This window comes from Conger conger, chromosome 4 (genome assembly GCF_963514075.1).
Source record: "Conger conger chromosome 4, fConCon1.1, whole genome shotgun sequence".
NCBI classification, from domain to species: domain Eukaryota; kingdom Metazoa; phylum Chordata; class Actinopteri; order Anguilliformes; family Congridae; genus Conger; species Conger conger.
The window spans coordinates 65,124,545-65,142,535 of record NC_083763.1 but is presented as its reverse complement, the minus strand read 5'-3'; the positions used below and the strand labels follow the sequence as shown (position 1 = coordinate 65,142,535).

General features: G+C 41.2%; 1 protein-coding gene across 3 annotated transcripts in view; it reads left to right on the top strand.

Annotated features, from left to right (window-relative positions):
- The first annotated feature begins 998 nt into the window (after nt 1-998).
- LOC133127404 (XK-related protein 4-like) overlaps nt 999-17,991 on the top strand; it is a 60,082-nt gene continuing 43,089 nt past the window's right edge. For all 3 annotated transcript variants that reach the window (XM_061240268.1, XM_061240269.1, XM_061240270.1), the window contains exon 1: nt 999-1,681. In XM_061240268.1, coding sequence (XP_061096252.1) covers nt 999-1,681 — 683 coding nt within the window. The remainder of the gene's footprint in view (nt 1,682-17,991) is intronic.

Genomic DNA, 17,991 nt, shown 5'->3' with positions numbered 1-17,991 from the left:
TGTATTTCACAATGCCTCTGTCTAACCTACGCGATAACCGTCAATGGAGGGCGTGTCCATGTACTTACGCATGGACACTAAACTCACCCTTCCATTCCGATCGTTTATTCATGGTAGACCGGCTTTGACATATGAGCATATGACGTTATGCAAAAGGTTTCTGTTCGACAACGCCTCTAACTCCTGGGCGCTTTCCATGGTGCTTAAATGCCGTCCGTACATAGCCCCTCCGCAGCTCATCTAAAACCACACTTGGCAATGCATGCGATATAGGCTACCCATACAATAGCTGAAAGGTAACCTTTCAGTTGAAACATGTGCTATGTGAGTTAAAAGGGGTGAGGGTCATTGGCCCCTACAGTTCATCTCCGTTGCTTTCATTAACAATAGCACTTAGTAACTTGATTGTAGCCATAACTTACCAGGTTTCAACATGAGCGTATTCGAGGATTTTTGATTGCGGCTGCTCCTATATAAAATTGGTCAAAATGGGCTGATGCCGTGAACATTTCGAAAATAGCATACAATGTCAATTAAAGGAACGATCGAACCAATTTCGCAGTGTTCTCTTAAAAAAAAATATATATATATATATATATTAATTGATATAATGTTACTTCTTTTTTATATTAAAAAAATAATAAACATCCGTGGCTATTTTGTATTTTGTCATCACGACCGATAATACAATAAGTACGTGCCGCCTACACTGCAGCAGAGGAAGGCGAGGATAAGTGTGATAAGTGACAGAAGAAGAGTTCCAAAGCAATGATGTCATAGTCTGAATGTGTGCCATGGGAGAGCATTTGGTTCATACCTGCTGCCGAAAGGAAGTGTTGCTTTGTTATGAAGAGGCGGCGCTGCAGCTGGCGGAAGAAGAGCTCGCCCATCCCAGTATCTGCTCGCTGGTACATAGAGTCAGAAAGAGAAAGGAGGAGGAGAGAAAGGAAGGAGAAGGGGAAAAACGGTGTCGGTTAGATAAAGGGAGGGTTAGTATAATGGCCGCTAAATCGGATGGGGTGTTGAAAATGAAAAAGAGCGATGTGGCATTTACTCCCTTGCAAAATTCCGACCACTCGGGCTCAGTACAGGGGCTCGCCCCAGGATCACAGCCGGACTTGGGGACGGGTGAGGGGGACTTTGTGCATGCGGAGCCGCGCTGCTGCGGCTCCTCTTCGACGTGTCTTCGCCTAGGAAGGGAGCAGCAGAACTACTCGGTGTGGGACTGTCTTTGGATCCTCGCCGCAGTTGCAGTATATTTTGCCGATGTGGGCACAGATGTTTGGCTCTCCGTCGACTATTACCTCCGGCGCGAGTACTGGTGGTTCGGGCTCACGTTGTTTTTTGTGGTGCTTGGTTCGTTTTCGGTACAGGTTTTCAGTTTTAGATGGTTCGTTCACGATTTCAGCACCGATGAGGGCTCGAGTGCCACTGGTGCCGCCAGTTGCTCTCACATGGACGGGAAGCTCATAAGCGGTTCTGCCTCACATGGGGATGTGGGTGCCCACCCTTCCACACCCCAGAGACAGGCTTCCACCGCCAGCAAGAGCAACATCACAACTAACAGCAGCAACAGCAGCACCGCAAACCGGACTAACAAGAAAAGGTCGGCGTCCTGCTCCTTCTGCATTTGGCTCCTGCAGTCAATCATTCACATCCTGCAGCTTGGTCAGATATGGAGGTAAGAATCATTCTTATTTTTGATTATATTAATGGTGTAGCTACTCACGCTGACAGTAGGGAACTATTGGAGCGTTCACTTTCCCCGTGTACTGACAGCTCGCAGTTAATAAACAGTCACAACTAAGTGATTGCAGCACCTGGCATTGATGGTGGGGCTACCATGTGCCTCGTATGTTTTAGCAATAGCTGTACCACAGCTTTAAAACATTATGTTTTTGATAAACGTAGATGCAAATGTTGTATAGCCTAATTATCCGTTGAGTATGCCGTGTGTGCACCCGAATTCTCTGGGGAGCTTAATAGCTATACAAAGTAGTGCTTCGTGTCGAGTTTCTTCAACAAAACTGGACATCAACATCTGAGAACTGTTTTTAAAGTTTACTGTGCGCATTAGTAATACTACGCATATTAGTCTACTACGCATTTGACGGGTATAACGAAATTATGAATCCAAAGAAACGCAAAATTCAAGTAGGGCCTACACTTGGCACGAATAGGGCGGTGAATATATGGTAAAAAAAAAAAAAAAAATTTTTTAAAATATATATACATATACATTCCATCATAACAGTATTTGCAATAAAGGGAAAACATCAATAGAGTATTATTTGGCAAAGTGACTATCATTACAGCCTTACAGTCTTAAAAACCACAAGATTGCTTCTGTTTATTCATGCAGATAATCTGCACTTCCACAGTTTGGTAAATGATCAAATTTCTCATGACCTTACATTTCTCATGGCCATTACATTCAGTGTGTGGCCCTACACCAAAAAGCCCTTACCAACATATTATTTAGTGTTGCTGAACAGTCACTGTTCTATCATTAATGATAAACCATCATTTTAATTTTATACAAATTTGTTTAGGATTAAAACTGAATCACCGTTCCTAAGTAGCTTTTTCATGGTTCAGCAAGCCCTTGGTTCTATGAACCTCCAGCCATGATAAAGCTGTTTTTCAGACTCACGACAATTCTAATTTTAATATAATTTTGGTCAATTAACTACCACATTAATTAAATGTATGGAGGCGCATATGAACTCATAATATTTTAAAATACTTTTATTAATATGTATGCACACATTTGATATTCAACATTAATTTAAGTCTGTCCATACAATATGTGTTTAGATTGTAACAAAATGTCTTCCCACACATTGGCTTAGGAAATGAAACTGACAGGGTATATAGTATTTTGAATGAAAATAACTATTTAGCAGTTGTAATTAACGGACACAGGCCTAATATGCATGATGGATGTTTTGCTGTTCATATATTTGCTCAATATTCACCATTATGAATGTGACATTTTTTTTTCTTTTCTTTCTTTGATACAAGCCAAATGTGCTTTTTAACTTTGCTGTTTATAACAAATTTCAGTAAATACTATTATTTTCTCATAGAAATTATTTTCTGTATTTTAGCACTGAAAAATAGCAATGTGCTGTCAACAGTCAACAAGCTGTGTTGCATTTCAATTCAACTGTGGTATAATGAGCAGAGTTTATAGAAATATAGTTTGTGTAGAACACTTCACAGGCATATTCCCAGGCAGTTGACTGTTGTTCATTTAGTGGTCTATTTACCTTTAAGGTAATTTCCAAACACTTTTCGCAGAATTCCTTCTTAGCAGAATGTTGTTGCAGTGGGTAGTGTGGATCTCTCATAGCACCAGGATCCGGGGTGTAAATCCGTAGAGTTGTGTATTTCCTCCTGGGGTGTGTCTGGGCCTGCCCCAGGCTCTCTAGCCTCCTCCCACACCGCAGGAGCGCACGGGGTTAACTAGCATTCATATGGTCCCCGTGTGCCCCCGTGAGAGTGTGCAGTGATGCGCTGGTGTGTCAGCCTTGGTGCTCTCCTGCCCCGTGGCTGTGAAGCTGGGCTTGGGCCCACCACCACGCTCCGCAGAGCAATGCAGTTCCTCGGGATTGATTGATGAGAAGGAAGGATGGGTTGACCCTTAAACCTGAGGAGACATCACAAAGTGAGTTACAAATGGCTTCCTTCAACATGTGCCCCAGGAACCATGGTACAAGTGATACGTCTTTGAGGAAATTGTATTACTCACTGCGGCTATATTCTAATGATTCCACTGTATTGGTATAGACCTGATTTCAGTCTATGTGGGATATGTTGTTCAGTATAATTTCTAGAACTGGGTGTCATGTGCTGCCTATAATTAGTTATTTAATTAAAAGGAGGTATTTCTCAAGAGCCCATTTGCTGGCCCGGTGCTGAAAGAATATTGTTTGTACAGCACAATCTTCACTTCAAATGGCTGCACTGAACGCAGTGGCTGGTTATAGCCATTCTGCCATTCTTATTAATGGCCAGTTGTCAGGTGCTCAGCACATTCCACTGAAGAAGGCTTCAGTATGATACATGTTTTATCACACGCATCATTGCACATTGGTATGTAACAGGTCCAATTACGTGTCCATTACTGTATATGTATAAAGTGTGAAATATCATTATGAGACACCCATTGGAATCTGTTGAAATTCTTATCATACAGTTCACATTTCTTAGAGGGTTTCATTGCTGAATTTCTGAGTGCTGTATAAAAATATTTTTTATAACAGCATTTTACCAACTAAGGCCCAAGGCATACATGCATTTCTTTAACAAATATGGTCTCTGAGGAAGGGAAACATCCCTTAAGTTTACACTGCAGCTGCTGTAGGTATGTGCTAGGAAACCATTAGTGATGGATGGATTTTTAAACTTGTGCAGAGAAGGCAGGCATGATAAAACGTCTGGAGAAATCCTGTTGTGCAGTGTATGGGATGTTACCCTGCAGTCCTTCCTATCTTTCTGCCTTTACAGTTGCACATGAGGTAACTTGTTGATAATTTTTCTTTCTGTATAGCTAGACCCAGAAATAGTGCAGTGTAATGTTACACAGCTTGTTAGAGAGATGAATGTCTTGGACTGTTCATCTGCAGTGCACTCCAGGCTGCTGTGAATTAGAAAACACCTGGAAGTGGAATGGAATTCAGAACATGGCATATACGTTATGCTCCATGTACGACACTTGTAATACTGTGTGTGTGTGTGTGTGTGTGTGTGTGTGTGTGTGTGTGTGTGAGTGTGTGTGAGTGTGTGTGTGTGTGTGTGTGTGAGCGTGTGTGTGTGTGTGTGCATGTGAGTGTGACAGCTGCCTGTGCACACTTACAGTACAGGTACTGTGCTGCTCCAAGGTCATTGTGCTGTTGTATTAATCCCAGGTTAGAAGGAGCAAGTGTCCTTTTTCGCAGAAATATGTAAAGCATTTCATTATGTTCATTTACTTTCTTACCAAATAAGGTTTATTATTTCTCAAATATAAAAAAAGAAATAAAAATTCCCTTAAAATCTTGGTGGCTGCAATTAATATTCTATACTATATTTATATAAAAGCACATTGAAATGTTCAGCTAGAGTCCAACAGGGATCAAACCCACTCAATCAGAGTAAAATTAACTCTGTCTAAGTTGATTTAACACTGAACACACGTTTTGTCCCTTTCTCTCTCCGGTATGGTTGTGCATTTCTGCTCCTGCTCTGCATAAGTGTGCTGAAGCTTCACTAATCGTTCTGTATTGCCTGCCTACATGAATACCCTACAAATGGGTTAGCACCAGCTCCAGTCTTTCATGGAGCGTGGAGCAGCCAAGCCCAGAGTGCACTGCTTCCAGGTGATGTTGATGCAGCTGTGTATTCAATCTAAATGCAACATTAAGCGTTTATTGAACCACGCTGAAGAGCACTCGGCATTATTTTCGGCTGATTATGATCGGCACTCAGTATGTTCCTGAAAGGTAGGGCTATACATCTGTCTAAACCGGAGGCATTTTCCTCAATAACCGTAGCACGACTCTCAGATCAAACAGAATTTTAATGGAATTACCTAGGTCAAAGTCTACTTTATTCTGATTGAGAGCATGTTGAATATTTGCAATTACATGCGTCTTTTCTTTTCTTTTTTTCCTGTAATATATGTCATGCAGTTATGTTATTATACATGTCATTTCCATGCTGCATTAATTTTATCCCACTGTCACCCATTCCTTCAGTTATAATCCATAAACCTGTTTTGGCAAATCCTCCAGCAACAAAAGCTCATGGAATCATCAACCCGAAGACATGCCCAATAATATAACAGGGAAAGTCATCCTCCCTGAATCTACCCTGTGATCTTCAAAACACACACTGTCTTTTGAGCTTCTGTCTCACAGCAAGCAGTCATTGGCTCTCCTTATATTGCCAGTGTCATATGGATTTTGTTTTCTTTGACCTTAATCGCAAAAACCAAGACACCAAGGGAGAAGCAGTCACGGCTCTCAGTGTATGGATGAGTAAAGGGTATTCACAGCCAGATATTGAGCAAACCCTCTCCACTGGACTGTATGTAACACAGCTGGGCCTTGTGACTTCTTCATGTTATTACAATTAGAGTGTAGAGTGCATGCTACAATGCAATCATGCACTTAATGATATGGATTGAATATATGTAATGCTGAAGTGTGCTGTCATTTAATCAATTAGAGTTGGGTTAGCCTGCAGCGGCTCAGGCATACAGAATTAGCATATGATTATTTTCTTTAAAGCAAACTGTGGAGATGTAGGCAGAGCACACACAAGATCGTATGCGCCTTTAGGAGATGAGGCATTAAGGTAGTTCCAGTTTTAGGGCTGCTCCTGATGGGAACTTTGTACTATGAAAATGTCTGGCTTAAAAGAAGACCGAAAATTAACTTTTGGGGGGGGGGGGGGGGGATTTGCTTCTTAGGAAGTGAAGATGCTAAACGGAAAAGTGTAAAATCCCATAACGCTCTTATTTGGAGAAAGTTAAATGGGAAAAAACCTTACACTTTCACAACCTTGCTTGGTGAAATGGATATAATTATACCATTACGTTTATACATATCCACAGCTCAAGTTGGGTACTTGCTTAGAAAGTACAGTGGGCTCCAGACTAATTGGTACACTTGATGAATATGCACAAAAATACTGCAACCATATTTGTGGAAAACTAGTGGTATGAATGACCTTGATATAATGTTCATTTTAGGAGACAACAACCTAACAACCTAACAACCTACATTCAGTGAACACTTTATTAGGTACACCTGTACACCAGCTTATTAATGCAAATATTTAATCAGCCAATCGTGTGGCTGCAACTATATGCATAAAAGCATGCAGACATGGTCAAGAGATTCAGCTGTTCTTCAGACCAAATATCAGAATGGAGAAGAAATGTGATCTAAGTGACTTTGACTGCGGAATGATTGTTGGTGCCAGACAGGGTGGTCTGAGTATCTCTGAAACTGCTGATCTCCCGGGATTTCCACACACAACAGTCTGTAGAGTTTGCAGAGAATAGTGCAAAAAAAACTAAAAAAGCATCCAGTGAGTAACAGTTCTGTGGGTATAAACATGTTGTAAAATAGAGAGGTCGGAGGAGAAGGGCCAAACTGGTCAAAGCTGACAGGAAGGCGACAGTTACACAAATAACCAGATATTACAACAGTGATATACAGAAGAGCATCTCTGAGCACACAACGCGTCATACCTCTAAGTGAATAGGCTACAGCAGAAGACTTAATAAGTCAAAATAAATGTTATAAATACCAAATTAAGTGCTCAGTGAGTGTATAGTTGGCTATTTGTAAAAGAGACCTCAGCATGTTTAATATTTTATACTTGATTCTTTGTAAGAGATGCATGTCAATCAAATAAAGAAATGCAGGTCACTGATTTGAATCTTTAACAGCAAGGCTGACTTTGCTGTGCTGTGAAAATCAGCATTAAGCCGACAAGACAGGCCAGTTGAAGCTTGTCACGCGCCCATTGGTTTTGAGATCTTGGGATTGTCGAGATTAAAGTCCTCCGCTGCAGTTGGGACCACCGCGGTTTTTAACATTATATATATATATATATATATATATATATATATATATATATATATATATATATATATATTATTTTTTCTGTTTGTTTCTGAGAAGCAAACAGAAAGGTCATGGCTTTGTGTGCATAAAGGAAATGCTGAAAAATATTCTCCCTCATGGGACATCAGGTGGGAAGATGTTGCATTCATCCACTCATTTTATTTTCTGTCCTTGGAATATAGCTCCATCAGGCAGTCCCAGCTGAGGTCTGCAGCCATTTGCATACCTCTGCGTGCCGCTGCAATATGGACAGTGAGCTTTATTAGCAGTGCTTCTCACAGTATGGTTTATTTCAACCAAGAAAAGGTTTCAGCACAACAGACTCATGCTATATCTGCTGATCACTGCATAGCGCATCTCTGCTAACATGCTCACTGTGCAGGAGGACGGATGGTACGATGCTTACGAGCCCTGAAGCTGTGCATTTGCTGGAGAGAGCGCTTGTCATGGCAGGACCTGACGCTTACCAATCTGCCACTCCAATGCTGACGATATGACACAATGCTTTACATTAACAAGTACCGCTGTTAGCATTAAATATGACTATGCTAGGGGTTGTAGAGTTGGACACACATTGTTGTGTCAGGCACAATTTGAATTTACTGAAGATGAACTCTCAGCTCTATTGTAAGTGAATGCTATTAGATTTGTATTGGCATAGGGCATGCCCTAAGGGCTTACAGTACAGTCTATGTATATGGTATAGATAGAGTGTATTCACTATACTCTTTCCCTGTAGTTTATGTTTTATCCCACCCACTGGTACATAAAATGCATCCCTATCTTTGGGACTGTGCATACATAATTCAGTTTGAAGATAACAAGGGTTAGTGGTACACTCCAAAATGGACACAATTCATTTTTCATTAAGAGATGCTGTGATACTACAGATGTGCCACTCTGAGTCCTATAGTCTTAGTTATATTCCATGAAATATACTGTGTGTTGCTTCGTCAGGGTTTTCATTCTGAATGTTGCATTTTGACTTGGTTAAATTGCCTCCATTTTACTGTGTGTACAGGCATTTTGCTTTAAACAAACACACAGGTATGTGTGTGTGTGTGCGTGTGTGTGTGTGCGTGAAATGAAATGAAATGAAATGACAATGTTACTGTATAGGCTATGCACTTAATGGTGGACATTATTATTAATTTTAGTCTGGCATTTTATTTGACCAGTAAAAGCAATGAAAGTGACCTGGTGTCAGATTTGTCATAGTAAATCACTCTCAGTGCTGGGGAAAAGTTGAAATCCTGCCTTGAGGATATTCTACAGTCCTTTTAAAGAGTAATAACTTTCTTTTCTCCACGCCTTGCCATTTCACACCCCCAGGGAGTAAATATCTGTCCTATATTTGTAATATGTCTTTCTTTCTTTGTGAAGTTGTTACTCCATGATGTGTTGCATTTGAAACTCCTCGCCAGTTGCTGAAATGTGTCTACTTTATGTATTGCCGGAAACTATGACTACACAGAGAAGCAGTGTAACATCAGATAAAACAGTTTTTTTTTAAAGAAAGTGGAATATGTTCTCACTAGTGTCGCTATCTGCTGTGGATAACCTTAAAATAGCACAGTGAGGCCCGAGTGTTGTATTAAACCACAAACCATCTTGTGATATAACTGTACTGTCATATAAGCCCTCACATTGATGCATTTGCTATGAGGTTTACTTTTTCCATCGGCGTAGACCATAGGCGTATGAAAATAGGTGTAGACTCATTGCTGAAGTGAAACACCAAGATGCATGCAGGCTTAATGTTTCAAACACCTACCCACTGCCCACTGCCCACCCCCTTCCAAGTGAAAGTTCTATCTGCATAAATATGTAATCACAAGATTAACCTCTGTCCATTTGCAGGCTAAACTGAAGTGTAGGTATAAAATCATTTCCATAAGATCTTTCAAAATACATTACTCTATCCCAGATCAAAAGGATGCATGGATTGCACAAACAATTAAAATAATATTTGCACCCTTTTCAATAAAGCTTTTTTTAAATCTTTTTTTGGGGAAGATTACTTCCCTAGATGTTTGCTCCACGCCATTCATGCCACTGACTTGGCGGCTCTCCGCTCAGAGTAACAGTGTCTGTGAGTGTGCGGTGTGTGTGCGGTAATGCGGAATCCTGAGCCAGTGCTGTCCCAGTGTGACACGATGGCTCCAGGGTTCGCCTGTTTGAGTGACAGGATGAGGAAAGCTGGAGCTGGCAGCTCGGACGAAGGGGCGGGATCGCAGTCGATCGCCCTCCCCCAGAACCTAACCCCACATGCGCAAACAACTGGTACCACTCACTCCTAATTGCCATGTAGAAACAGATTGTTCCTTTTCCTTGAAGTGCTGTAATTAGAATGCCTTTCTGTAATTAATGGGACAAAATACAATTATACTGTAGATTGAGCAAATGGCTCATTTAGCAAACAAATATACAAGGAAAACGACTTAAATCTGAAAGGTTTTAGTGTCATGGATTGCTGTCTGTGGTGTTTTAACTGTAAACGCAAATATATACCCATCCTTTCTGTATATACTTTTCCAAATCACTCCGGATAAGGGCATCTGCTAACTGTATGGATGTGCATGTTCTGTACATACATTCCAAAGTGGGACCACAGGTGCGGCTGGGTCCTCTGGCATTTGCTTGAACCTTTTTCATTTTGAATTGTGTGTCTGAGTTTAGGGATGGTTATGAATATGAACGGAATGATGCCCAAATACTATTAAGCAGGTCCTGCTCATGTGCCGTGCTGCTGCTCGATCTCAAGAGCCACACGAGCGATTATGATGGAGATGATTATCACGATCACACTGATGACGCATGATGTAAGTGTATTGTTTTATGATGGGGTTTCAGAGGTATATTGGGATAAGTGATGGAAAAAGAAGAGAACATTTGCATTCATTGACAGGTATTTTATGTATTTTTATTCACTGAGAAGTATAAGCTGTTTGGAAGCAATGCGAGTTTGTTACAGAAAAACTTTCTCACGCCTAGGAAATTTGCTTTGGTCTGGATCCGAGTTTGTTTGCAAACTCATGTGATGGTTGGTTTCCTTTCACAGTTTTGTGAAGGGCACGGCGGTCCTTATAACATAGCCATGTGATCATCGTGTGCAGTTCCATTGGATACAAAAATGTGCGCATGGAGAGTCATGGAGAATCACTTAGAGGTTATCATGTTCCCTGATATATATTTTTTAAATTTGCTGTTCAAACCAAATGGAACTGGATGAAACATAAATGGTGAGAAACAGCAGAATGAAACTGAGCTACTGTCACGATTGTGTGCAGTAAGAGCCTTTCACCATGTCCCGCAACTCTGCTGGCACAGCAAAACTGTGTCTGGTGAGGCATCCATCTGCAGGTCCACTGATCTGGAAAAGGAATTCAGGCACTAGGAATGGTACAACACAACAGAATGCTAACTGCCCCATCTCATTTTGCATGGTTCAGGTGGGAATTGTATGGGTAGGTCTTAACCTTGCTTTGCTATTGAGTTGCACTGTGTTGTGCAACTTTTAGCTTGGGCAGTGCTTTACAACCTTTTTAACAACTCCCAAGTGTTTCTCAATTTTGGGGACATAGCTTATCTCTGCCATCTGTTGACCTGTCTGTAACCTTGTCTGTACTATCAGCTGGCTTGATCAGTTCCTTTACTGTATTTTTTTTTTTTGATGTGCATCAACAGGCACATACATCTGCTTACTGTGATTTAGCAACCAATGATTACATGTAATTTGTGGTAGAGTGGAACAGCTAATGTGGAACAGCTTGCTGGGTGTTCTGGGAAATGTAGTTCCTCAAGTATCGGTGGCCCTGTGGGTATTGAAGGCCAGGCTTGACGCAGTGCCGGATGCTCTCTGGTTCACTGGCGCAGTACACGATGAGGATAGATGGGCTGAATAGCCGGCGCTCATCATTACGCATTCGTATGCTTCTTGTGTAACGCAGATGGAGGCCCTTTGAGCAATGAGATGGATGAGGCTTTGAGTCCGTTGTGAGCAGTAGCAATCTCACCACAGCTATTATGCAGGGTAAGGGTTTTCACCTCTGTGCGTCCCAGACAAATTAGAAATTTCAGATCTCAAATTGTCTACATGATGTGTATGTAAACCCTTGCATTCTATCACCTACACCCCAAGGTCAGCCCAGTTTAGGAGGTAATGAGTGTAAAGTTGACCTATCCAGTTAAAGAGAAACGATTAATAAATAAAGATGAATAAAGTGCATTACTGTGTTGTAAATTTTAAGTGACTTTTAATACTCTGCTACTGTACCTGTTCATGACCCTTCATTAAAAATGAATGCTTGCACGTTTGGGATGTAAAGTGCTAGCCATAGCCATGATGGTTATTGGCAGTAATAGATCATTTTTTCATGCGAAAACACAGCTATAATAACCCTGTTGTGATTCATAAATTGTAATTACTTTATTGATTAAGAATGCTGGGTGAATAGAATGCCAACTTGGGGGAAGCTACTGCATACAGAATGCAGAATACATGCAAAGCATCAGTGTAAATTAAAAAATTAATCACAACATTTTTTTTAATAGAATGGCAGACTTGGCCATTATAAGGTACAGTAGTAGCCAGGTGGTCTACATGGATTACATTATACGTGAGAACAAAATTTACATTTTGTTAATGTACTTTCTCTACAATACAGTATTTCTTTTTTTCTTTGTATTTAGCAATGGTTTTAACCATTTTGTACTTGCATCACTATTTGCAAGGACATTTGCAATTTATACCAAAAGTACCAATCAACGGAAAATTAATTGTGGGCAGAGATTAGATTTTTGAACTAATACTGTATCGTATATGAAACAAAAGGCCTGGCTCCAGATATCCTGTAGAATCCTCACCCTCTGTGTCCATCCATATTGTGCAGGCATTCTTGTGTTCTTTCCATGTGTCTTATAGCCACTTTTATAAGTCCTGCATTGCCTTTACTATTGAAATATCCTGCTGTATATAGATCATAGATCAATCAGTGAAGATATTTAAACTTGATGATATTAGCTCTTAATCAACTTTTTTTGTGATGTCATATTGAATATGTACGTTATCTTAGAGGATATAAAGGCTTTAGTGTAATAGAAGGGTCATTTTTGCTAGAATGCCCCTTCAGACAGTATGTGAGACTATACAGCAACTGCAGTAGTGGATCAATGAGCAGGAAGTGGAAGACACTTTGTTTTCCCCTATAAAAGGCGATTATCATTGCAGAGATCTGGTGCCTCCCTGTCGCTGCACTTTATACCGCTCTTATCGGCAGGGCAGTCCTCGTAGCATGTTGTATAAACAGTGTCTCTCCTGATCCATATACTGTATATGAGGCCGGCTAGTGACAATGAGTGGATATGCTTCCTTTGCCTTTGGGTTGTCCCACTTACAGCATCTTGTCAGAGCGGTGCCATCAGCCTTCAGCACCAAGACTGTAATTTGTGGTGATCTAGTGGGTCAAAAGCCTTGATTCACTCCCGCTAATGCCGCTTCTTCTCACTTGCTCTTCAGATTGTGTAATACATGGCATATAAAAATCCATGACACAAGTATATTTAATCCATGAAATATCCATAGGCTACCTAAACAGTAGGCAACCTAAATTAAGCTGCATGCATTTGGCAGGAAGCCCTATGTTTCTAATGTACAGTATAACATAGTGTGTTCACAAATGATGATATACGTTTCCTTTTGGCTTCTTTTCTCTCCCCACAAGGGGTGGTTTGTGCTTTCTTTTGAGTGCAGTGCGTGCACATGAATCCTTCTTCTCACAGTATCACCTGGCATTTTTGTCTGCATGTGGAGACCTGAGAATTATTAGGTTCTAACTGAGATTTAGGGAAAAAAATGAGTTAGTGTCATAAATATGTTGTTGATAGGGCACTAAGAATAGGTGTAAAATTTCACACATAAATATTGTTGAAAAGTATGAAAAAATGTGCACATTTGAAAGGTTGAAAGGTTGTATCTGCATTGAGCCCATTCACTTTGGTATCCTCGAAGCTGAATATCTCTCAGAGTGCAGATACAGTAGGACCTTATAGCTCCAAGGTCACGCTGTGGATGCGTGGGGCAGGGGCGGTCGCCCCAGTGGAACTCTTCAGTCGACGACACTGTGGAGGGGGCGCAGTGCGGGGCTCCATAATTGACTGCGAATGAGCGCCATCGGAACGTGGAGACGCACGGCGCTCCCTGGGGAAGACGGCCGGAGTGCGTTATCGACTATCCGTCCTGTGCGTTTCCCCCTCCATCAGCAAACGCGCATCGTAAACGACTTATTCTCCATGCATTACTGTCTGCGCCGCACGGCCGTCTCCGGCCTCTCTGTGTTTCTTCTTTGTTTCTAAGGCTTTGTTCCCCCCACCATTTCATTATTACAGACATTTCATTACTACAGACATAATTAGCTCTGTTTTTAATGGCATGGGGTCTCAACATGGTGAACAACAGCTTCTATAGCAGTAGAGGCTTATTTTACGTCTACTAAAGAAATCCCTTAGTGAGGGTCTCAGTGGTTCTGACGGGGTAGCTCACGTTCAGGGGGTGTTTGAGAGTTACGTGTTTTGTAACATGGCTGCCACCGTATACATTATTTACTCACTCACGCTTCCTCCCGGTGATTGTGGTGTGCTTGCTATCCCCCATGTTTGCAATCAGTCTGCTGAGGAACTTCCATGCCGGGACACGATTTAGTTCCGTATCCCCAGCGGTATTGCGTAGAATCTTTTCAACGTGACAGACCACTTTAGAAAGCTCTTTAGTAAAGCAGAGCGTGCAGGGTGGGGTGGGGGGGTGGGGTGGGGGGGGACTCAGGAGGGTGGACCAATCGCAGGGAGTGAGGCAGATGATGCACAGCAGGTTCAGACAGTTTTTTTAACCTGTGTGTCAGATGGACCCTTCATTGTTGATTTGCTCTTGGAGTTCAAATGAACTGTAAAGTGCCAAGACCCTTTCTCCCAAAGCTCGATTAGTGAGCAGACAAGGGAAAACGGCCCCTGTTCAATCTTCACTGGGCATCTAGACTCAGTTTGGCCCAGAGGACATGCTTCATGCTTCATGCTTCATGTGATGCTGTATTTTAGACTGGACCTTACTGATCTGAGCTGATACAAGTAAATAGGTAGATGCCACCTTTTAGTATGCATGTCTGCAGCCGTAATCAAGGGCATTCAAGCATCCAGCAGGAAGTGCTGCTCTTTGGCCCCAGGGCCAGTGCTTGTGTGGCTATCAGAGTATTAACTTGGCAAAGAGGGCATGCGTGGACAGCAGCTGGGCCCTCCATTGACTGGAAAGGCTTCCTGTCCTGCTAGTGTGGCCAATGCTCTGCCAAATGCATAATTACCAGCACGGGCTGCCAGTTTCTCTCTGTCTGTCCCGGAACATTGCTTCTGTCGACTGTGCATTTCATTCACTAATTCCAAAATAAAATGACAATTGTCATTGTAGCTGAGTCTCTTTGATAATTGACTTCACTTCTGATGCTGCCCTTCTATCCCCTTTTGCCACTTTGGGAGAATGTTACCTGTGACAGGTGAAAAAGAGGCACAGTGCAATTTAGTTGGGAAATATTGGGTGCTACAAGAGACTATAGCTCCTGTAAGCAGAGACAAGAGCTTTTCAGCTCAACCAAACCATGCTAGAAGACCTTTGTCACAAATGCAATTATATGCTGTTATATCTCGTCACAGTCTGAAGTCACTTCACTCCTCTTACATTTATAAAGGGCCTTTAAAACTGTCACTTGTACAGCTTGGCTCGACCCTGATGTCTCCTGCTATTACCAGTCTATTTGAAGCAATCAGTCTATGACCAAAGTCTTGGCAAAGGTGGGTGATCAGCCATTTTTTTGTATGATCCAAGCAGGAAATGTATAACTATATTTAATTATTGGCACATGATAATGATTCCTTTTGTTAGTGACCTTTCATGAGAATTAATTTTAAGGGTCAATATGGCTGCGCACATGAGAGAGTGATTCAGAATTTTGACACACATGAAACAGAAAAAAAAACTGTTATCAGTTGTCTTTGTAGACACCTTTGCTATACTGTGTTTCCTATTTCTCTCAGAAATATTTTTTTCATAAAATGTAAGTAAGCACAGAGTTGTTCTCTGCATACAAAATCATTACTGTTTACTGAGCATCTGCAGATAACTTATCCCTGTCCAGACTTAGTTCAGCGATTTATCTGACATACCAAGACTGCCAGCAAATCGGTTTCTGAGGATTCTGCAATGACAGGTTGGTGCTATTGAGCTTCAGACAATTCTTTGACCAGACCTATTCCATTACAAAGTGTCAAAGACATTGTAGAACTCCAAATGCAATGGATTCATTCTTGTGTGACATTTTTTTTTTAATGCCACTAATCCCTTTTGATATCATATACTAAATGGCAACCATCTTTGAAATAGTTTTAGCTTCAACTGAAACCAACAAAAAAAAGTGAAAGTCCTGAATCCTAACCTTTCTACTGACATATACACTTTTAACTTCCTATTACTGACCTACTGTATGCTTTTGACTGCTAGAGAACAAATACCGTAGTTTACAATGAAATACTGTTATTTTGTTGCATTCAGATTTCACTGAAATACATCAATGTTACAAGTTTTACATTGCCAGTTCCTGCCTCCTTTAGGTTTGCTGATATACATTTTCTGACCAGAGACATAACCTCCCATTAAAACCGCTGCAAGACAGTTCACTATTTGAATGACAATTCAAAGATCTAAATGTGATGTTTTAAATTACACTTGTGAGTTTAGAACCTAAGGTTCCTCGCCCAGTCAATTAATGAATCTAGTCTTACTCTTCACTAGAATTCTAAAGATTTTAAGCTGGTATAAAATGGTTAAAGCTGTATTTTTGACACAAGCTGGTCATAGCATAGTCTATGGTTGGTCAAAGCTGGTTTCTAGTTGAACAAAGCTGTTTCAGCAGGTAGAGTAAGCTGGTAGTCAAATCAGTCCACAAGATGACTAAATAGGCTGGATTAACCAGGTAAATGTGTCAAAAACATAGCTTCAATCTTCTTGACCATCTTAGAATCCTTAGAATTCTAGTGATGAGTAAAATTTTCAGCATGACATGACAAATATGTAGGCACTTTGTAGACACAAATGGAGAATAATACCTTATGATTCTATGAACATCACAAACATGTTAATTGTGCATAATTTGAAATAATCCCTGGACCCAAGAAAGAAAAGCCAATGTATTGATTATGCTCACAAATACATTCAATGGATGATGGTGCAATGAAGTATCATTGTTCATGTGCAAATATGCTGCATTGTGAATCCTCAAGGTTAAGGGCTTAAAGGTCAACTTGACATGTATTATGGATTGCTGTGCCTGACATTTGAATCAACCTGTTAAACTCAGCATTGTGTGTGTCATTATTGACTGGATTGAGAGTTATTGCTTCAGAGATACCACTGTTTTTGAACAGAAACCTTTATTCTGGTGCAAAATCCTTCTTTAAGAATATTTGTCTTCATTCTGCATGCCTTGCGTGTTCGTCAGAGTTCTTTTTTATCTTGGTCCGTCCGTGATCTTTAACACAGGTTTCCAGGGAGTTGTTCTGTTGCCATGGCAATATCTGCATGCTTTGATTACATAATGGGATGCCTTTGATTATAGGCGTTCTTCATCCAACAGAAATAGACATGTGTCATTCAGTTCGCCTGTTTCTCCATTCCGGGTTTGAAAATGTGGGGGAAAAGTTATTCTGATTTCTATTGTAGTAGTAAATCCTGTATTTGCCCAGATAATTATTAATAAAATATTGAATCAAATTAAAATGTTATCAATAGTCTATTGACTTGACCCAGATTAATAATGCATTTTTCACTGACCACAGAGAAACTGCACTTTGCTTGTACGTTTCTATTCCATTAGCGATATCACTGATCTAATTGCCTCAAAAATGCTTCCACTCTTTGACCATGAGGATGGCACATTCCTTCAAAAATGTATTTATCATTTGTTGCTTTCCTAGGTAACTGCACACCCACAAAATCCACACATTGCGGTTTTAAATAGCCCCGAATGACGCAAAAGCGGAAAGCTCACACCCCGGTCTTTTCAACAAACGCTGGTTGATCCTGGTTGTTGGCACTGCGTGTGGAGGAAATAAAAGAGAGGCAGCAGAACAGGAGCTTATGCGCTGTGTGCCTGTGAGGACGTGCAGTGTGGCGGCAGCACTAGGGGGTTAGGAGGGCTTTCGTATGACCCTGGGAGAAGTGCCCGGGGACCGCAGTGACATCAGCTCCCAGAGTGCAGCAGCCTTGGGGACATGGGCCTTTCTCCCCCGTGAGGCCCCCAGTGTCACAGGAAGAAGGAGGAGGGGAGGGGGC